Consider the following 23,289-nt stretch of genomic DNA (forward strand, 5'->3'; position numbering starts at 1 on the left):
TATATGTGGGATCTAAAATATGACAAATGGGGACTTCCCTGGTGGCACAGTGGTTAAGAATCCGCCTGCCAATGCAGGGGACACGGGTTCGAGCCCTGGTCCAGGAAGATCCCACATGCCGCGGAGCAACGAAGCCCCTGCGTCACAACTACTGAGCCTGTGCTCTAGAGCCCGTGAGCCACAGCTATTGAGCCCGCGTGTCACAACTACTGAAGCCCACGTGCCTAGAGTCCATGCTCCACAACAAGAGAAGCCACCACAATGAGAAGCCCACGCACCACTACAAAGAGTAGCCCCTGCTCGCAGCAACGAGAGAAAGCCCACGCACAGCAACAACGACCCAACGCAGCCAAAAATAAATGAATAATTTTTATAAATATGACAAATGAACCTATCTACGAAATGGAAACAGACTCAAGGACATAGAGAACAGACTGGTGGTTACCAAGGGGGAGGGGGTCGGGGGAGAGCTGGAGTGGGGGGTTGAGGTGAGCAGATGTGAGCTTTTATACATGGAATGCATAAACAACAAGGGCCTACTGTACAGCACAGAGAACTATATTCAATATCCTATGATAGGGACTTCCCCTGGTGGCCCAGTGGTAAAGCATCTGCCTTCCAATGCAGGGGACACGGGTTCAATCCCTGGTCAGGGACCTAAGATCCCACATGCCGCGGGGAAACTAAGCCCGTGCGCCGCAACCACTGAGCTTGCCCACCTCAACAGAGAGCCTGCGTGCCGCAAACTACAGAGCCCACGTGCTCTGGAGCCTGCGTGCCACAACTAGAGAGAGAAAACCCGCATGCCACACCTAGAGAGAAGTCCACGTACCTAAAGCAGCCAAAAAAATAATAAAAGAAAATAAATAAAAGTAAATATTAAAAAAATTCCTATGATAAACCATAATGGAAAAGAATATTTTTAAAAAGAATGTATATATGTGTAACTGAATGACTTTGTTGTACAACAGAAATTAACACAACATTGTAAATCAACTATACTTCAATTTTTAAAAAATAAAATGAGTTTTTAAAGAAAAAAGCAGTCTTCTGAAAAAGGTCTTCCTATAACTAGAGCCGTTCTATTATTTTAAAGAAAAACACCCTACTAGAGCCATTCTATTCTAAAAACAAACAAAAATCTCATACAGAACGTGCTACTATATGCAGAACTTCCTAATGGGGGCTGAAGCCCATGCTACCCTTCATGTAATGGTTTTTGACGCTCTTGTAAGAAAAGAGGGTACAGGGTGATCACGACAGGGTTCTTAATTAAGGTAAGTGAGGGTTACTGGATCCTCCCCTGAAGGAGATCTATGTCTGTGCTGAGGGAACATGAGCGACAGCCACTAGTACCTTGATCCTCTCTCTTTAGAGATCCTATTTGTTGACTCTTTCGAAATATATGTATCCATGAACAGATTAGTGAGAAACCTGCCCCTCTGTATGCCACATAAGGCCAAACCAAGTTGTGAGTAGATTCCACCGTGGGCCCACAATTTGTGCCCTTGGCTTGGGCAACCCCTCTGTCATCACTCCCAGTCACTGAGGTCTATGTCCCATGGATCCCAAGATTCCTCAAAAAACTGAACAGTCCATCAGCACAATACCTGGCACATTGCAGGTGTTTAATATTTCCTGATTAGAACTGAAACTTAAAATACCTAGTAAGTTGCAGTATAAACTTACAATAGCAAATAAAATTCAGGGGTTCAAGATGACATTTGCTGGTAATGGTAAATTCCTCTAATAGATCACTTCATTCTGTATATCTGGTTAGGGGAATTCCAATCCTTATAGTTAGGGGAAGAAGAGCCAAAAGGTAGACAAGGAAGGTGAGGGAAAGTGACAGTAATTGTCAATATGGTGTGTCAGGCCAGCGAGTGGACAGAAAAGGCAAGGATGTGTTGAGAACTGACATCACAAATAGAGCTTTGACCAGCTAACACCACACAGATCCACATCGTCCTAATTCCAGAAAGGAGTTTAGGATCTAGTCCTAACGGTGGATTACAGAATGTCTTGTTGTCATGGAAGCAGGAACAGTTAAGTAAACACCACACTGTACTCATCGTTGAGGTTAATTGAGGCAAAACCTTAAGTTAACCATTACAGTGAATGAAGAAGACCCAAAGCCAGTCACGCTCAAAGCACAAACGAGCTGAAAGTGCTACGTTTCTTGGAAAGTGATCAGTTTATATGGCTGGGACCTTCAGCCAACAAACTTTAAGATAATTAACATTCGAGGTTAAGAGCTCCCTATGCAGTTTTCATTCTTAGCAGGAAGCTGACTTTGTCCAGGATAATGCTGTGTCACTAACTTCCCATAACAAAAGCACAGCCAACATCTACTGAGCACCTACCATGTGCCATGCGCCGTGCTGCATGTTCTCGAGTTCATGGGTGCAACAGGCCTATGATTCGATGCTATCGTTTCCATTTTGTAGATCAGGACATCGAAGTGTAGTGGGATTAAGTGATTTGCCCAAGCTCGCACTGGTGGTAGGCACCAGAAACCAAGCCTTGAGTACAAGTCCACATAGACCCGTTATCATATTTCCAGAGAGAGACAATAGGCTAACAAGACAATAAACTAACAAGTGTAGGTCCTCAGAATAAAAACTGTTTCTAGTGTAAGTAAATGAAGGAGGTAGCAATCTGATAGCTCCGAAATGATAAGACTAGACAAACATTAGATTATGCAATTTCCAGACTGTCTAAAAGAACAAATTTAGACAAGACCCCAAGCATTACTAATAGAGACTCTGTTTGCTAGAAAGAATTGCACTGTGGCAAATGGTATATTATGTGGTAAGAAATGGTATGTTAAGTTGAAAGAAAAAAAGCATACGTTTAAAAGCTCAATCGACCTGCATTTTAACCGTGGTTTTGCTCCTAACTTTCCTTAGGCAAGATATTTAAATCATCTAAGCTTCAGCGTCTTCATCCAAAAAATGGAAACATCTATTTCACCTGGATGCTGTGAGAATTACAGCTACATCTGACTACTATTGTGTCTGGTGGAGAGCGGTACACAAATATAAGTTCCCTTCACCTCCTAGAAAGAATAATTTCTGGCTCACTTTGGAAGAGGCAGCCAAGATGTTAGGTCAACAACTAGCTGATGCTTTGGGCAGTCTCTTCATTACTCGGGGCTTCTACTTTCTCATGTGTAAACTGGGGAGGTTGGACAGATGATCGTTAAGCTCAGGATCCCACTGAATCAATCTATGAGGATAAGATTCTGGTTTGCACACTTTACAGTTATTTATCCTACACCAACCTTGCCTAATGTACATTCTGGGACAACTGTGGAGAGAGCACTGCTAGGAGTGAGTAGCCAATGAAAGGAGCTAGAAATCAAGAAAAAGAGTACATACATTATAGTGGTTTTCTACCAAAAAACTAAGAAAGAAACAAAGAAAGCCTCCAAGGATGCTCTGGATAAAGGACAATTGGGTTAACACTTCACACATACCCAGAAACCACCTCTATTACACGAACCTCCAAGGGAGAGGTAGAGAAAGCATGACACAAACTCATGGGATGCATACATTCTGGACAGCCTATATATATATTGACATATTTGTCTCGACTTCTCATTTATCTATAAGCCCCTCAAAGGCAGAAACTAAGCCTCGACAATTCCCCAATGCTTCTCAGTTTCCACTCCATTCCGAATCCAGAAAGTTCAACGAATGCTGATGGACTCCTGGGAATTCCCTGGCGGTCCAGTGGTTAGGACTCAGTGCTTCCACTGCTGAGGGTCCGGGTTCAATCCCAGGTTGGGGAACGAAGATCCCTCAAGCTGCACGGCGCGGCCAAAAAAAAAAAAAAAAAAAATGCTGATGGACTCCTAAACTCCTTACGTGTTAACCTTCAGCATCTCACAGACTTTATCCCCTAAAGTGGTTCACAGCTCTTGGGAAAAATTTTTACCAGATCTAACACAGTTCTTAACTCTGGAAGCACATTACAGTCAGCTGGGTAAGTCAAAAATACCAGCACCTAGACCCTACCTTCAGAGATTGATGTAATTGCCTTCTACAGGGTGAGGGTGGGGGGACAGGTGGCACTAGCTTTAGAAGCTCCCCAGATGATTTTCACAAGCACCCAGGACTGAGATCCACTGACTAGCATCTAATCACAGGAAATTCAACAAGGGAATAAACCAAAGAACTCCTCAGGCTCAGACAGTGGCTATTAAGCATCCCCAACTTTTTCACTGACCCATCGATTTTTAGTCTCTATTTTCATGTTTGAGTTTTGTTTCAGCCTCCTAGGAAACTGACCACACTTGAGCGCATTACATGACCAATATAGGAATGTTAATATAGCAATGACACTTTGCTTTCTATTTCTTCTCAGAAGAGGAGAAATTAACCAGATTTATACAAAGTGCACAGTCAAGTATTAAGGAGCATCTGCTACCAAGCTTAAGGAAACACTGGACTCTTCTAGAACAGATCCAAGGGAAGGTTCAGGTAAATCCTGAATATGCTCTGGTCAATGAAGATGTAATAATTTGTTGGGAAAAGGTATGTATGTTACATGTTTCAAAGGGCCCTACTGTCTTCCGGCCAACAACACATGGGAATACTTAACTTCATGCTTTGAGAAAATGTTAAGAGATACGTAGCAATTTATTCCCAACAGTGAAACTATTATATACTGACTTCCATGCCCTAGTAAGAAAGAAACACTCGTACAACACAAATGGTTGAGTGGAATCAGAGGTCAAGTCTAAGACTGAAAATAAAATCACAACTGCTTGGGTGATGCTTAGGGAAATAATCTACCAAGTTAGAACCCCAAATATTCAATCACAGGGAATGTAAATATCGACCTGTGTAATATATAATAAATAGTTTGCTGTAATTTTTGTGCCATTCATTAGAGCAGCAAGAATAATCTCAGTCAAGATGAGACAATGACTAGGAAAGGAGTTCTCCTCGAGGGATATGAAGGGCAATCAAACCCAGCTCTGCCACAAATATGGTGAAACGGGCTACCTGAAGATGCTTCCAGGCTAGTTTCAATAAACGCCAGGTACCCCATCCACAGTTCCCTTAGCACATTTTCTATAAGTTTAGCTAATTTACCAAGAAGAATAAGTGGGCAAGAACAGCGAGAATTTCTAAACATCTAAACTACTAAATAAGGAGCTGCCGTCACCAAATTTTCACAGAAATCACAAGGCAAAAGTTAGCGTATGATATTTAGTCGAAATCAGAAAAGTTGTCCTTTCAGAGAGAATCCACAAATATAAACTATTCTGTGAACTTTGTGATAAAGCAGCAACAAGACAGAAAGACGGGAGGTCTTAATAGTTGCTGCTGTGCACATGGACAGCAGAACAGAGTAAAAGTGAGTTGACTGCAAACGTCCCAACAGAGATGGCAACAAATTCCAGAGGGATTTAGTGACAGTTTACATACTGCTCTAGGTGATAAATCTGACCATGATAAAAGCATTGCAAATGACTGGGTATATTAAAACTCAGACTGTGCACTAAATGAAAAGGAAACCAATAATCAGTGTCAACATATGTGAATATATGGGCAAAAGATGTAACGCTATCACCAAAAAATGGATGGAAGAATTAGAGGTGATATTCTTTCCGAACGCCTTTAGTTGTATACTTTGATAATTACTTTACCAAAGAAGGGAGCACAAGAGGAAACAATAGATATACAGCACAATAGCTTACTATGCCAAGTAGACACAGGGAGTGCACGCAAATGATTAAAACTCCCGAGTCCAGTTACTAAATGGTCAAGGGCACTTCACACACACCAAAATGCACAAAATAAACCCACAAGGGGAAAAGATAAAACTTTTAGCTTCTATGTTACCTACTATACAATTGAAGTCATAAAACCTCATTTTGGCAGGGCTGTGGAGAAACCGGTACACTTAAACTTTGGTGACAGCCCTAGAGATTAAAGCTATAAAATCCCTCCAAGCCTTTCACATGTTAATTCCACACAGGGGCACATACCCTATAGGTAAGCCACCGATCACCTGGAAGAGTCCTAGCTACCCCAAAAGTCACACTCCAGATAGCCAAGTTTTACTGTTACTAGCATGCCGGACAAACAAAGCTTTATCATTGAAATGCCAATTAACAGCGATCACTGCACACTTCTTTAACAGGGAGCCAAACTGTCTCAGACTAGAGGTCCAAACTTTCTGTAAAGGGCCAGATGGTAAACATTTTGGCTTTGTGGGCCAAATCGTCTCTGTGGCAACTACTCAACCCTGCTGTTGCAGCGGTACAGAAGCCACATACGCTATGTAATGAATGGGCATGGCTGTGGTCCAATAAAACTTTATTTACAAAAATAGGTGCTGGCAAAACCCAGAGCACATGCAACACAAAGACTGAACGCTAACAGAAACTATCAACTTTGGGTGATAATGATGGATCAGTGTGGGTTCATCAGCTGTAACAAATGTCCCACACTGGTGTATGGGAGTTCCCTGTACTTTCTGCCCGTATTTGCTGTGAACCTAAAACTACTCTTAAAAATACAGCCTGTTAATTGTAACACAAAGACAGGTGGCTGGCCCTCGGGCTATAGTTCGATGACCTGTCTTAGACCATGGCATTCAAAAAAAAAAAAGGATTTGTCCAACTCTGGAATCAGATAATCATGGAAGTAAATCAGATAATCTTGGAAGTAAAGTAATAGAATTTCATTTTATGAAAATTTATGGTGATATTTTCTGATTCCATCCAGTAATAAGACCATGGTTTCTCAAATCTTGCCAACAATCTGATCAACTTCCCAAAGTTTAATGGGACGAAACCACTCAGTCATCAAGAGGTCAGGACGTGTGGCCATGTCTCCCCTTCAGAAGCACACAAAACTGCCGAGAGAACGAACAAAGCTGGAACTACACCTTAAACGCTCAGAGCCTGATAAACCAGGTTATGTTGAAATCCAGTCATATCAGATCTTTAGGGCCCAAAAGGCCAATTCTTTCTTTAAATTTAAATATTGATCAAGGTGCATTAAGCCACGTTAGATATCTTTACCCTAAATGAAATTGTACTCTTCCCCTTTAATTCTGAATCATTAGCTTCTGTCTCTAAACAGATTAGTCTAATTCTTGGCAACTCCTCACAGAAGAACACCATCTCTTACAGAAAAGGTGTGTCATGTACATATATGTAAAGGTACAAAATGTACACACTCAGAAACAAAATGCTACTGCTTCTCTCTTTTCCTAACACAATTAAAAAAAAACAAAACCCAAAAACTCTCCTCATTTTCTCCAGAAACAAAACCACTCTTCTCCCCAGTAGTAATCAGGCTTTAAGAAGCGTGACTTACAAACTCAAGGCTTTCCGAAGAGCAGTCATTTGCAACCAAAGTCAACTTCGCAGTGGATACTGGAATCTTAAAATACTTTCTAAAGGAAAACAGAGGGCAGCTGGGCCTTCAAACCTCAAGAAGAGTAAAAACAGGGAAACTGGTTGCTTCCTTCTAATAGCTAAAGGCTCCAAGGTTCAGAGAACCAGTGTAATTATGACAGAAATCTTTTCTGTGAAAAGAAGACAGAGCTGTCAGACAACCTATTGTCAGACAACGTATCTTCTGGTGGTTTTATTTCAGAGATGCTATATTTAAATGTGGGGACATTACAGAAGTTTAGACCTATATAACAACTGACTAAATTAAAGTGACATAATGTTTAACAACCTTTAAATGGAGTCAATAATCACCACTTATGAAGCGCCCACTCTGGGCAGAAAGCAAACAGCCGAGGAAGCTGTGAAAAGGGTACAAAGAACAGGTGAGTGCCTACCCTCTGGAAAGAGACAGTTTAGAATAAAATCAAAGAACAGGAGCCAGGAGCAAATATGTTTAATACAAGTGCAGCTGTGCAAAAGATGAGTGCAAAGCAACTGGGGAATAAAACAGAAAGTCAGTCTGTAGGGAGCGGATCAGAGTGATTAATGAAGGAACCCGAAGTGGACAGGGTAAAGCTGAAAGATGAAAAGCATGTCCAGATGAAACTGTGAATCATTTCCTATGAACTCATTCAAGATTCAGAAGGTTCTATCTTTAAGTTATGTCATACAGTCCAAGTTCTCCTTTTCTTACATCACTAAGAGAACTTTAAATTCTTAACAACCACTTAACAGAAAGACCTCAAGCTTTTGCAAACATCACAAAGAACCACGGTAACGTTAACTGCCATTCAAAGACAGTTAATTGGTCCAAAACTCCTGAGAGCAACAGGTTTACAGGAAAAAAAGAGTAAAAGTTAAACTGAGAAATAAAATCAATAAATGTTTATTCTGAACATTAAAATGTGATATTTCTATTACTCCTTATAAGGAGTTAATATATCATTGTCCAATAGAAACCTGTGAGCCACACACGTAATTTTAAACTTCCTAGCAGCCATATGAACATAAAAAGAAACAGGTGAAATTTTTGATGTTTAATTTAATGCAACATACCCCCCAAATTACCATTTCAACGTGGAATCAATACAGAAACATACTGAGATAGTTTAGTATTTTTATATTAAGTCTTTGAAATCCAGTGTGTCATACTTACATCTCAATTCAAAAGCTAAATTTCTAACAGAAATAATTGGCCTATAATTAGATTTCATCAAATTTACAGTTAAGGTAGATTCACATATCCAAACTGTTCTAAACATACTTAAAAGTTTTCCAATTAACTGAATCAAGTGTCACTTTTAAGTTTAACTGTAAATTAAATCAATTCAGTTTCTCAGTCACAACAGCCACATTTCAAGGGCTCAATAGGTTCAGCTGGCTAGTGGTGACCATACTGGACAAAGAAAGTCTAAATAAATCAGTAGAAAGATAATCCCTGGAACCAAAAATTCCAACCTAATTACTGAAAGAAATATAACAAAACAAAACAAGATATATAATATGGTAGAAAAATTACAGGTATTAAAGACATAAAGTGAAAGAAAATTATAGATGTTTATCGTTACAGATGACAGATCTGTCATATCAATAATATAAACTGGTTAAACTTAACCACATAAAAGAAAAAGTTTGACTCACAAAAGCAAAACCCAGCTTTATACTACATTTCAAGAAATTCAGAAATGCTCTAGCAGAAAATGAAAACAAGAGGCAGATAGGGCTCCGGATCTCAATGTCACGTAAGGATGAATCCAGGCCAAAAAGCACTGAACTAGTCAAAGGGCAGCACTCTGTACCCTAAAGCGTGCATCTCGAAATGACAGTTAAGGATGTCTAAGCAGCAAATGCAACATTAACAGGCACAAAGCAAAAACCATAGGCAATAACTGGAGAAACAGAATCGGATTATTAGGAGACCTGAACTTCTTTTGACCCATGACAGATCCAGTAGATTAAAAAAAGCAAAGGTATAGAAAACTCAAATAAAATAATTAATATGGTAGATTTGATATATGAAGCTCTGTAACCTGAGAAGAGAACATAACCTTCTTTTTGCTGCCCAAGGAACAGTGACAGGAAATGAACACAGATTGGACTACAAAGCAAACATCAATAAATTAAAGAAATGATTCCGATAACATTCTCTGATCACAATGCAGCAAAAGTAAAAATCAACAAAATTAAAACACAGGGTGCACTTCTACTGGAAATTTAAAAACTCAAGTCTTGGGCTTCCCTGGTGGCGCAGTGGTTGGGAGGCACCTGCCAATGCTGGGGACACAGGTTCGAGCCCTGGTCTGGGAAGATCCCACATGCCACAGAGCAGCTAAGCCCATGTGCCACAACTACTGAGCCTGTGCTCCACAGCCCGCGAGCCACAACTACTGAGCCCGCGTGCCACAACTACTGAGCCCGTGTGCCACAACTACTGAAGCCCGTGCGCCTAGAGCCCGTGCTCCGCAACAAGAGAAGCCACCGCAGTGAGAAGCCCGCGTGCCACACAAAGCGTAGCCCCCCGCTTGCCGCAACTACAGAAAGCCCGCACGCAGCAATGAAGGCCCAACGCAGCCAATAAATAAATAAATTTATAAAAAATAAAATAAAATAAAACTCAAGTCTTAGTTCACGTAAGAATAAAAACCTGAAGATGCAGAAGAGCTGGGGAGAAAAAGCATCAAACACTATACACATCAGCTGCTAAAGCAGTGTTCAGAGGAATGCCTGTAGCCTTAAATACTGAAATAAGCAAAGAAGAAATGAATTTTGCCATTCAAAAAGAAAAAAAATAACACTGAGCACATGAGGGGGAATTAATAAAATCAAAGTAGACATTAATGAACTAGAAAACAAAAGTCATAAAGCTAATAAGTGAATCCAATCATATAAACCAACAACTAATCTAATCACAAAAGAGGGGGAGAATATAGAAGGAATAAAGGAGGATCAGCCACAGAGAAAATTAAGACTAATTACTATCTCAGTTTGCAAACTGGCTTTAAAACCTTGATGACTAGGATAATTTTCTAGAGAAATACATCAAAATGGATTCTAGAAGAGATAGAAAATCTATCCAGATCAATACCACAGACTAGAGAAACCTGTCAAAAAGCAACAGTCCCCAAGACACACTAGGTTTAAAAGGTTTCATGGGTGGATTCTACCAGATCTTTGAAGAACACATAGTTCAAAAGATAAACTGGTCTTAGTGCAGGAAAAAATGTATTTCTTCTGAAACAAGCATGACATTGATAAGAAAATCTAACAGACTGCACATACACACAACATCCACAGACAAACAGCACGTGCAGATCAATATAATGAACCCAGGATTTCATCAAACTATTCTCTCTAGTACTGTATATGCTTCAAATTTTCCATAATAAAAAGCTAAAGTTAAAATATTTTACTCTGTAAAAATACTGAATCACTATGCTGTACACCTGAAACTAATATAATCTTATAAATCAACTATACTTCAATTTAAAAAATTTCTTTCCTCAAGGAGAAAAAACTTTTATCTAGATACACTTCTTCACTTATCAAAAGTTTGACAACAATGTGGTAAAAGTGTAGGAAAATAGGTACTCTCAGAAACTTCTAGTGAGAGGATAGACAGACAACCTCGATGGAAGGCAATCTGACAATATTTATCAAAATTTCAAATGCACATAGCCTTTGGTGTAGAAATGCCATGTTTAGGAATTTGTCCTATATATATACTCACACACGCATGAAATGATGAATGCAGTAATTCAGCGTAGCACAGGCTGTCACAGCAAAGATTGGAAACAACCTACTAGCCGTCAACAGAGAGTTGGCTAATGAATATAGTACACTCATATAAACAAATTCTCAGAAGCCATAAAAAAGAAAAAGGAAGTTCTGCAGTTACGATATGGAAAGCTGTCTAAGGAATGAAGTTTAAAAAGGTACGGACAAAAGTATTACAAGTTGCCGTTTATTTTAAAATGGGGAGGCTAGTGGACAAAAGTAGGAAGCTGACTTTTCTATGTCCTTTCGTACCTTTTGAATTTGGAACCATGTAACTATAATCTCAGGCCAAAAAGAATCTCTTTTTTTTTAAATCTCACCTTTCACAACGCACTACTGCCCTTATAAACTCATGATCCATTTAGAACGCTTGCTATTCTTGTTAAACTTGCTAACTGTGTGCAAGGCCATGTTTCAAGTAAAGATTGAGCTCAAGAAAACTCTTCTTATTTTAAAGGGCATAGAGAAATACGGCCCACGGATGAAAGGGGGACAACTCTAGATCCAGAAGATCATCTAATTAGTGGTTCTCAACCCTGGTTATGCTTAAGAACAACCAAAAATAACAATGCCCAGCCCCCCCAGAACATTTATAGTAAAGTCTGGAGGACTGGGGCACAGGCATGAAGACCATGCAGGCATCTAAATGCTTTACAGCAGTAGTCTTCAACAGAGGGTGACGCATTTTGCTCCCCTGGGGGACATGGCAGTGTCTGGAAACATGTTTGGTTGTCACAACTCATGTGTGGAGGGAGTGCGGGGGGGGGCGGGGTGTGCTGCTGGCATCTAGTGCGGAGAGACCAGGGGTGCTGCTTTCGTAAACCTCCCACAACGCACAGGACAGCACCCCTCCTCCACCGAACAATGACCTGCCCCAGAAAGTCAAGAGTGCTGAGATTGAGCAGGCCTCATTTCAAATAAAGTCACTGCTTCTGGAGTAACACACAGTTTTAGCCTTCCCTCTTAAACAAGGAAGATCATCTCATTTACTAGTGGGGATACATTCGCGAAAGAAAGCTGCTTCAGTGCCCACAGAAACCACAATTTGTTGATGCGGTTCTAACAAATACTGTAAACGTGAAATTCCGTGGATATTCTTTCTCTGGTCCCTGTCCAGGTATTCTAGTCCAAAACTTCGGTCCCGTTTGCAAAGTAGCCAGGGAGAACGTCACGAAGTGGCAGTCTGTGGGTCAGCATAGTTCACGCGTCTGTTCTGTTTGAGCCTTAGGTCTTGAAAGTATACTGAATCAGCGCCGGTCAGCTTGCCCCTCCGGAGCCAGCATAGACGGGGTGGACGGGGCTGCCACGGCCCCCCACCCCAAGCTGGCTTCGTGTAGTCATCTGCTGCTCCCACTCAGGGCCTGTAAGCACTGGAGGTGGCCCTCCCCTGCAGTGTTCTCCAATCATTCAGGGGCATAAAGCCTCTTTACTCTTCTTCCTTCTCACCTTAAAAATATCCCCACATCCTTGCTAAATTCTCAAACTCCCGCACCACTTGCCAAAATCGGACTTCTATCCAGAGCTGGAAGAACCGAGAGAAAGGGAGAAGTCGAAATGGCCTTTGTGTGACAACCCTCTTCTAGTTGTTGGCATTAAAGATAGACTGCCTGCCACCTGATTCGTCTCTGGGCATTACAAATGAGCCTTGAGTTTCTAGCACATTCCACTACAATTATATATAGCTCTTCTGCGAGCTTCCTTATAAGGAAAAGACTTCAATTATTAGGCTTCTTCCATTATCCTAGATTAGAGTATCCCCTCCACTCTTCCCAAAATAGGTCAGAAGGCTTTTACGGGAAATACCTATCCAAAGATTTGGTAGTTTTCTTTTAAAAAGCTCATCCCTTTTCCTTGGAAATTAGGATCACACAGTTTGGGAACTGTGCTTTAGAGATGACCTTATACAATCCACGTGTTTTATTGACGGGGACAATGAACCCCAGTGAGGTTCAGTCACTTAGCCAAGGCCAGGCTCCTGAGTCAGTGGCAGAGCAAGAATTAGAACATTTCTTTCCAGATAATGGTCCCACGGGTTTTCCACGATACCACTATGCCCCACTGTGGTTTTCCTACTCAAATAACATCTCTGCCAAGACACCTATTAACATGGTAGATATTAGCTGCTATAGAAATAAATCAACCAAAATTTCGCCAAGCTATGAGAGCTATCACTTCAACTTTGAGGGTGGAAGGAAGGAACTGGGAGTCTCTGGATTCTTTCTGTTCCTTTTACTGTGAATTAACCTGTCTCAGTTTACCCCAATGAAAAGTCGATACCTTCAGAATCTCTCTAAACCATAAATCAGGGACAGAATGTTGCTATTTATAGCAACAGCGACATTTTCTTTCTAAACTCTGAAGTCTGGGGGCTGCCTCAAACCTCTAAAATTCTCACAAGTGGCCACAGATGGTAAAGTAAAACTACTGAAAAGCTTCTGGGACTGAAGTTTAAGATACAAAGATCAACATGTCACTGAACCCTGACTTTCCTCATCATTCGCTGGCAAACTGGTTTCTTAAAATTTAATTTGGTCTCAACTTTAACCTATTCCTCTCTTTTTATCCTAACTTAAGTATGGACAACATCACATGGTGCTTACTGGGTCTTCTCCGAATGTGCTACCTACTTTGCACTTAGGTTTTTATGCCTACCTGACACCATCTTTTGACATTTACTTAAAAGTCATTAAACGACCAGCCGCCCCATTATTTTCCCTCGAGAGCTTAGAACATCTTTGCTGCTCCATTTTCTTTTCCTTCCAGGATGCCGCGTTCCCTCCTGATAGCTGGGTGCGCACTTCTGTTTTAATACTTTCAGGTGTTCCACAACCAGCTGCCTCACATTCACCCAACTTAGAGGATTCCCTCCGCGCTTGAAACGGCACCACTCTGGGGAAACACGATCCAGTTAACAGAAGGTCGTGGAATCTAGTCCCATCTCAGCTAGGCCTCAGGCAGGGTGGGGGCCGGGTCTTCTGCGCTCCCACCTCAATTCGTGGAAGCTGCCCACCGTCCCGCCGGACAGGGGAGAAGGTGGGACACAGAAGGAGAGGCGCGGCGAAAGGTGCTGGCACGAGACCCTGCTCTGACGCTAGGAGCCCACACGTCCGCTCCTCCCAGCATCTAAGGCTTTTGCAGTCCAGGCCTCTAACTGCTTTAACACTGCACGAACGAGACAGCAGTTCGAGTCCTGGCGCTCCGGCCAGACAGGAGCACCTTAAGAGCAGAAAAGGAACAAAATGCCATTGCATAATTTATTCGACCTCAAAGTGTTTCTAAACAGCTCTTACCCAATCCAAAAAAAAAAAAGAATCTAAATACAAAAACGTTCAAAAGCCACCCACACTCCGCTCCGAAGTTTTAAGGGCGGTGAGGTCTGTGTCAAGTAGATTTGAAGCTAACGACGGCAGCTTTGGAGAGTCCCGCCCGGAATGAGGCTCCTCAGATGCGGTTTCTGTGTCTCCGGGTAAGCCCACGGCGGGTGTGCGGGTGACAGGCCATGCCCCTCTGCGCCCCGAAATCCGAGCCCCCCGGCACCCCGGAGCCCCGCCCGCGGTTCCAATGGACTTTGCCCGGAGGCGGCGGAGACCTGCGGCGGCGGGCCCAGAAGGCAGCGGCCCCACACCCCGGGGCCGTGGGGACCGTGGCGACCCGCGGCCCCGCACTTACCGAAGTCCAGGAACTGCTTGATGGAGAGCGGCGATGGCGAGAAGCGGGAATAGCGCTCAATCTGCTTGGGCACCGGCTGCTTCAGCAGCCACCGGAACAGCCGCATCCTCGTCGGGGCAACGCAGAGACCAGTCAAGACGCTCAAGCGGCCGCAAAGGCCGGTGGAGCCGAGCCGCGCGGATTAGGCAAGTTCGCCAAGCGCGCACCCTGGCCTCCGTCTCGGCCTCGGCGACGCGGGTGCAGCCGCCGCAGCACCACCAGCAGCACCACCAGCAGCTCCCGTGCCCCGGCCGGCCGCCCGCCCGCCCGCGGCTTCCCCAGGCCCCGCCCACGGGGGCGGAGCCAGCCGCCGTACGTACGCGGCGCGCGGGGGGCGCGAGGGGCGTGCGGCCGCACGCGCTGGCTGCTGATTGGCCGCTGCCGCCCTCGCTTTCTTTTGCCGGAGTGCAGCCGGGGGCGCCCCCCTCCTTCGCTCCCGGGACCCAGACAGGCCCAGCAAGTGCATCTACACCCTGTCCCGTCCCGGGCTACGTCCTCCGCGGCCGAAAGGTGGCGGAGGTACAAGGGGACTGGGAGGAGATCCGGCGCCCTCGCCCGGAATCCGATCCGAAGCGCTGCTCAAGGCCCCTCTCCACCGAAGGCACCTCTTCCGGGAGGCCTTCCCTGGATCAGCTGACTGTTACACTTCAGGGTATTTGTTGCGTCTTGACACTATTAAATCTTCTGTTTACCACTTAACTACACTGGCTGCTTCATGCCCTCCACCACAGCCACCACCGTTGGGCAAAAATAAACTCACTGGTTCGGATTCCTGCCTGCCCCTCACCACTGGACGGGATTCACTGTAATGTCACTCTCTGTTTCATAGCCACCCCCCCCCCACCCGCCTGGGCCAACTCCTTTGGGCAAGATTAATTGTTACGTCACTGACTGTTTCATGCCACCACCGCCATCACCACCATTGAACGGGGTCAGTTATAAGGTCAATGGCACTTCATTTAGTCCCTCCCCCTCTCGCCCCCTCCCCGTGAACTCCCCCTAACACCACTGGGCAGGATTAATTGTAAGGTCACTGTCTCTTTGTTTCATGTCACCCCCCCCAACCGCTACCATCGGAAAGGATCAAATTTAAGGTCTTAGGCACTGTCTTTCATACCCCCTCACCTCCACCACCACCATAGGACAGCCCCCTGACTCTTTTTCATGCCTCACCACCACCAGCACCACTACTTCTGGACAGGAGTCTGTGCTTACACTATGTATTACACTTACACTAGGTTAGGCATTGTTTGTATAAGAGTGAACTTGACCTCAGGGCTCAATATATGCAATCATTATTTCCTAATGTGAAGGTATGAAGTACAGCTTGCTTTAACTATTTCCACCAAACCTTGCTTTATTTTTGGCAACGTATAAACATCAACTAAATGAAAGGTAGAATGTTCTCTGAGGAAAGGTAAAAATGTAACTGGAAACCACTGCTTTGGTCTGATTGGACTGGTTTTCTCAGTGAGTAAGATTATTGGTGTGTAGCTATTTAGCTTTTGTGCCTTCATTGGGTCTCTGTGCACCCAGTTCTTTGCTTAATGCTTGCACCTCTACTCTGAACTTAAAGAGAAAAGTAATACATACACTCAAAGACATCCACTGGTCCTCCCTCACTTCTAGATTTTCAAGTACATCTTGGTCATCTTGGTGGTGGTATGGTATGTAGACTACCATGTCTTTTCAAAACAAAAAGCTGAACAAACATACCAACAACCTCTTTAACCAAGAGCTCTGCCAGAAGAGCTAAGCAATCGTGTTGGTGTGCATGGGCAGACGAAAAGACCTGTGGCCTGTGACTCCTCCAGTGACTTTCTCGGGTGCTACCAGGAAGCATGTTGTACTTGGTGGCAGTTGTGGGAGTCGATGAGCAGGAAGAAGTTGAATATCGATGGAGAGGGGTTTTTCCCAACCTAAGCTGCAAATCGCTGCTGATCTTTCTGAGCTTGGAAAGACTTGTTTCACTCCTTCCTTTTTTACTGAACAAAATGCTACTTTAAATCTATGTATTCTGATTTACTGAATTGTCATGTGCCTAGTTTTATTAATCTTTCTCCAAAAGGTGGCAAAGTCTTAGAAGTTGGGAACAATATGATAGAGCCTGGTATAATAGAAATTGTGCTGGTCCAGGGCTCAAATGACCCAGTCCTAAGCTTGGTTCTTTTATTAACTAGCTGTGTGACCTTAGACAAGTCACTTAGCCTTTCTGTGTCTGTGACTTCTTATGTCAGACGGGGCTACCTGATTTCTCTCCCTGGCATTTGTGACAATCAAATGAAATAAATATTTAATACAAACACAAGATATGGTTGTACCTCTTTTATCCAACTATTTATTTATTTAAGCTAAAAGTTTCATGTTAACTGGCAAAATCCAGAAGCTAAACCAGTGGGTTGATTTCAGTGCTGGTTGTAGTTATAAAAGAAGGATCTTGAGAGAAATAAATAGATCTTGATGAACTTTTTTCAATTATTTGTACACACCAAGGTCTTGCCCAAGCCCTGCTCCCAGTGGCTCTCAAAGTGAGATCCCTTGTCCAGCAGCAGGAGTGTCACCTGGGAACTTGTTAGAAATGCAAACTCTTGGACCCCACCCCACACCTACTGAATCAGAAACGCTGGGGGTGGGGCCTGGCACTCTGTTTTAATAAGCTTATGGGGGTTTCAAAGATATGGCCACAAATTCTTTGATATTCCTCCCCTCAAGAGATGGTGCTTAATTATTCTCCCCTTGAGTATGGACTAGAAGTAGTACTCACTTCTACCAAATACAGGATGGCCAAAAGTGATGAGATCTCACTTCGAAGATTAGTTTATAAAACAACTTCTGTCCTACCTAACCAATACTCCTCAAAACTATCAAGGTCATTTAAAACAAGGAAAATGGGCTTCCCTGGTGGTGCAGTGGTTAAGAATCTGCCTGCCAATGCAGGAGACACGGGTTGGAGCCCTGGTCCGGGAAGATCCCACATGCCGCAGAGCAACTAAGCCCGTGCGCCACAACTACCGAGCCTGCACTCTAGAGCCCACAAGCCACAACTACTGAGCCCACACGCCGCATCTACTGAAGCCCATGCGCTCCAGAGCCCGCGCTCCGCGACAAGAGAGGCCACCGCAATGAGAAGCCCGTGCACCACAACGAAGAGTAGCCCCAGCTCGCCGCAACTAGAGAAAGCCTGTGTGCAGCGACGAAGACCCAACACAGCCAAAAATAATAAATAAAAATAAATTTATAAAAAACAAACAAACAAAAACAACAAGGAAAATAAGAAAAACTGTCACAGCCAAGAGAAGCCTAAGTAGACATGACAACTAAATATCATGTGCTATCCTGGATGGGATTCTGGAACAGATAAAAGGACACTAAGGTAAAAACTAAGGAATTTGGCATAAAGGAAGGACTCTGGACCAAATTTGTTTAATAATAATGTATTAACATATGTTTATGAATTGTAATAAATGTACCATACTAATGCAAAATGTTACCAGTAGGGGAAACTGGATATGCGACATATGGGAACTTTGGGTGCTGTCCTCGCAATTTTGCTGTAAATCTAAAAGTGTTCTTAAAAAAATCAAGTCAATTATACAGTACACTATTGATGACTATAGTCATCACATTATACGTTACATCAGAACTTATTTATCTTATAACTGGGAGTTTTGAAAGTCGCTAAGAGAGCAGATATTAAAAATTCTCATCACAAGGAAAAAAATTTGTAACTATGTGAGTCTATGGATGTGAACTAAATTTACTGTGGTAATCATTTCACAATATATACATATATCAATCATTTTAGTGTACACCTTAAATTTATACAATGTTATTTATGTCAATTATATCTCAATGAAACTGGAAAAAAAGCAGTACCTTTTGGTTCCAAAATGTAAAATCAAATATATTCAAATAATATAAAGAAAATATTTAAGATAGCAATGAAAATATTTTATAACCATGGGATAACTATTGAACATTTAAAGGATATGAATTACTACTACTACTACCACTACTAATACTAATGTCAACATTTAAAAAAAGACTGTGGCTTTCATGTTAGGGTTTTGTCTCTCCCCCTTCCTCTGTCTCTGTGTCTGTGTCTCTCTCTTCCTCTCTCAAAAGCCACCTGCCAGCCTGCAAGGCAGCCCTGTGGAGAAGCTCACAAGAGTGAGCTTGGAAGGAAATCCCTTTGGAAGCAGATCTTTTCCCTGCTCAGCACCTTGACTGTAACCTCGGGAGAGACCCCAAGCCACAACCACTCAGCTAAGCAGTTCCTGGATGCTTAGCTGAGAAATGCTCACAGTTTGCTGTAATAAATGCTTGTTGTTTCCAGCTGCTAACTTTTTGGATAATTTGTTATGCACTAATAGTTAACTAATCTACAAGCCCTCCAGGTGATTCTGACGCATGCTCAAGTGAGAGAACCAATGGATGGACCTAGAGATTATCATACTAAGAGAAAGACAAATATATGATATCACTCATATGTGGAATCTAATTTTGTTTTAAAAGATACAAATGAACTTATTTACAAAACAGAAATAGACTTACAGATATCGAAAACAAACTTATGGTTACCAAAGGGAAAACGTTGCGGGGGGGGATGAATCAGGAGCTTGGGATGAACATACTAACCGTAACTATATGTAAGATAGATAACCAACAAGGACTGACTGTATAGCACAGGGAACTCTAACTCTACTCAATATTCTGTGATAACCTACATGAGAAAAGAATCTTAAAAAGAATGAATATATGTATAACTGAATCACTTTACTGTACACCTGAAACTAATGCAACATTGTAAATTGACTATTCTCCAATAAAAAAATTTTTTTAAGTGTGAGAACCAGTTTCCTGTACTATGCACTCTAGAGCAGCACCCTATTCCTTCTTGTTAATGCCTCAGACCTCAGCACGGTCAACACTTAGACATCAAGGGAGGCCTTCCCCCCTCATAAACGCTATTCATTCCCCTTGCTATATGGTTTCCTGACTCTGTTCCTCCCACTGTAACACTCAAAACACTTCGTTATCATTTGATTAATGCCTGTCTTCGGCACTAGACATCAGCCCTGTGACCACTGGGCCCAGGTCTGGCTTATTCACTGCTTCATCCTCAGTGTGCAGCATATGTACCAGTCACTATTTAGGTTCACAACAAATATTTTTTTAAATAAATGAAAACCGACAATAATAACATCAAAATAATAACATCAAAAAAATAACATCAAAACCTACCCCAGGGCTTCCCTGGTGGCGCAGTGGTTGAGAGTCCGCCTGCCGATGCAGGGGACACGGGTTCGTGCCCCGGATGATCCCACATGCCGCGGAGCGGCTGGGCCCGTGAGCCATGGCCGCTGAGCCTGCGCGTCCGGAGCCTGTGCTCAGCAACGGGAGAGGCCGCAACAGTGAGAGGCCCGCGTACCACACACACACAAAACAAACCTACCCCAAATCGCATTCCTTCTGAGCAGCTCTCAATGGAGAACAAAGGCAAGGGTAGCGTTCTGAGTAATTCAAACAATAATGTACACTTCATTAAATAACATTTTGATAAAGCCAAAATCCAAAGTGGACTGGAACAGATGAGGAAAAAAAATAACCCCTGACTATCTCATCATCAATCACCGGTCGCTGGATCTTGTTATAAAACGCCTCCACCATCACTTGACTTTATGAAATCCTGGTCTCCCTGCCTTTTCCTCCCCTCTCTCTTCACTCTCGACTAACATTTTTTGAGCACCTACTGTGTGCTCTGTGAAATTACCTATGTTGTCTCTTCACAGTAAATCTGATGAATGAATACTATCCTCATTTTATAGGTGAGTGAACTAAGATACAGAAAGCTTAAACTAATTTAAGATTACACAGCTTGTAAATGACAGTTCAGATTTGAATCCAGGTCTCCTGACTCTCAATTCTATGTTCTTTCATAATACCAGCATGAATTGTTTTTAATAGACTTTTTTTTAAAAGCATTTTTAGGTTCATAGCAAAATTATGCCTCCCCCACCATCAACTCCCACCAGATGGTACCTTTGCTCCAATCAGTGAACTTACATTGACACATCATTATCAACCAGAGTCCATAGTTTACATTACTGTTCACTCCTGGTATTGTACATTCTATGGGTTTGGACAAAAGTATTGCCCTAAAAATCCCCTGTTCTCTGCCTACGCATCCCTCCCCATCCCAACCCCTGGCAACCACTGATCTTTTCACTGTCTCCATAGTTTTGCCTTTTCCAGAATGTCATATAATTGGAATCATAAAGTATACAGCCTTTCAGATTGGCTTCTTTCACTTGACAATGTGCACTTAAGACTCCTCCATGTCTTTTTGTGGCTTGATAGCGCATTTCTTTTTAGGTCTGAATAAAATTCCATTGTCTGGATGTAGCCTAGTTTATTGATCCATTCACCTCTCGAAGGAAATTTCGGTTGCATCCAAGATTCACTAGCCCACCTTTTGATTTTAAAAGTGGAAAGTAAGAATGTGAAGATGAGTGAACTAGAGGAGTGACAACTACTTAACTTTTACTAAATTTATATCTTGAATCAAATATGTATGTGATTTGAAGCAGTAGTTCTATCCTCTCAAGGGCCAAGATTCTTGATTCTTTCGACAAACTATTCTGGGTGGCACAGATCCTCTTGAAGTCCATTTATCCTGGTCCTTTCATTTCTAATTAAGGAGGGTTTTCAGTCTTGATGGTCTTTCTCTTGCCCCAAAAGAGGTCAGAAAAGATTTTAAGTACAGGGATAGTGTGGCAGGATAACTTATTGAGAAATTAAATCTGGATTTTGTTTTTGCTGCTCTTGGACGGACAAAAGAAAGGGGTGGCTGATCAGCCCCAATCTAAAAGACAACGGAGGGCTTCCCTGGTGGCGCAGTGGTTGAGAATCAGCCTGCCCCTTGATACTTCGACCTGAGCTAGGGCAAAGTTTACTTCAAATGCTCTGAGAGAAAAACTTACTAAGCAATTAATGGTGTAGAAAGATCACAGAACATATTGTTTACCTATTTCTAGGGGCAATCGGTTTAAAGGACATTTGCCTTTAACTGTATGCAACTGTACTTTTGATTTTAAAATAAATTATTAAGATAGGCCATGCAAAACCTCAGTTTAGAGCCATTTTGTTAATTATTTAATCCCCATTATACAGAACTTTCATTGATCCGGCCTGATCATCCCTTCTAGTGACTCCAAATTAAAGGGGTTTAACTGCAGGGCTTCAAAGGGAATCAGAAATCGTGTGACAAGGCCGACTCTTCCAGAGCAACTGTCCTCATTCACCTTGAGTGAATCCTGGACGTTTTGCTTTAATGAATAAGGGAGGGTGGAGTGTTTAGGAATTTGGTTTTCCCCACCAGGACTAACAAAGTGCTTTGAATGGCAACCCTTATCCTTACACATAAAGGACTTCTTCAGATGAAAACTGACAACACAAGTCACTACCAGGCACGAGGCCTTTCGGAAGAAGTCCTTTGCCCATCCTGCCTGCAGCCCACACACCATTATCCTAGGCCATTTCTGCCACCCAGCTCTCTGGGAACCAGTGAATGTAACAGGATTTGATTTAAACTCCGGACCCCTATCAAGACATTCAAGAAAAGTCCCCTGCTTTTTTATTAATTGCAAAATCAAACTGACTCCCAGTGGAAAGTTTGTTCCCTCTTTTAGGACAGGGACTGCTAACTAATAATAGGTTCTTGCCAGAGAATCTGGTTTGGGGGTGGTTCCCTGTATTGAAAAGACATTTTTCATGTTCCCTATGATTTATCTCCCTCCTGCTTCCCTGGCATCTAGGGTTGCCAGGTAAAATACAGGACGTCCAGTGAAAATTGAATTTCAGACAAACAAGAAATAAATTTTTCTGAGTACAAGTATGTCTCATGTACTATTTGGAACATACGTATACTTGAAAAACTTATTTGTTGACTATGTGAAATTCAAATCTCACTGAATGTCCTGTACTGATCGGGGTTTTTTTTTTTTTTTTTTGGTAGATCTGGCAACCCTACATGATTTTCTTCATCCAACTTTGTTATGTTCTCCTAAAATTTTATTTTCATGGGCCTTCTTCGCAATTTCATTCCCCTCTTTGAGAACAGTTATTTCTTCACCTTCTACTCTTTTTTGGGGGGTATTAAGTTTAAGTGGCTTTGAATTGTGATGGGAAGCACCAGGCTTCTGTATAAAGGGCCTCAGAGTCACGCACGCATCAGGTGAGATTGGAAGAGAGCCTATCTGAATCCATTTCTTCTGATACTCTACCCTCAACAAGTACTCCTTTGAATTAAGCTTGCCTTCTCCAAGTGGGACTTCTAAACCGTATCTGGGGAACAGTAACACAACTTACTAATACCTTAGGAGAAA

At 42.5% G+C, this 23,289-nt stretch overlaps 1 protein-coding gene across 2 annotated transcripts in view; it reads right to left on the reverse strand.

Annotated features, from left to right (window-relative positions):
* Positions 1-23,289, reverse strand: part of PDK3 (pyruvate dehydrogenase kinase 3) — a 128,132-nt gene that overhangs the window by 61,824 nt on the left and 43,019 nt on the right. The window contains exon 1 of one of the 2 annotated variants that reach the window (XM_030851299.2): positions 14,864-15,177. The exons of the other annotated variant lie outside the window; for it this stretch is intronic. Within the exon in view, the coding sequence (XP_030707159.1) occupies positions 14,864-14,969 (106 nt within the window). The 5' untranslated portion in view covers positions 14,970-15,177. Of the gene's footprint in view, positions 1-14,863; positions 15,178-23,289 lie in introns of those variants that run through there. 2 annotated transcript variants of the gene reach the window in all.

Source organism: Globicephala melas, chromosome X, assembly GCF_963455315.2.
Source record: "Globicephala melas chromosome X, mGloMel1.2, whole genome shotgun sequence".
Classification (NCBI taxonomy): domain Eukaryota; kingdom Metazoa; phylum Chordata; class Mammalia; order Artiodactyla; family Delphinidae; genus Globicephala; species Globicephala melas.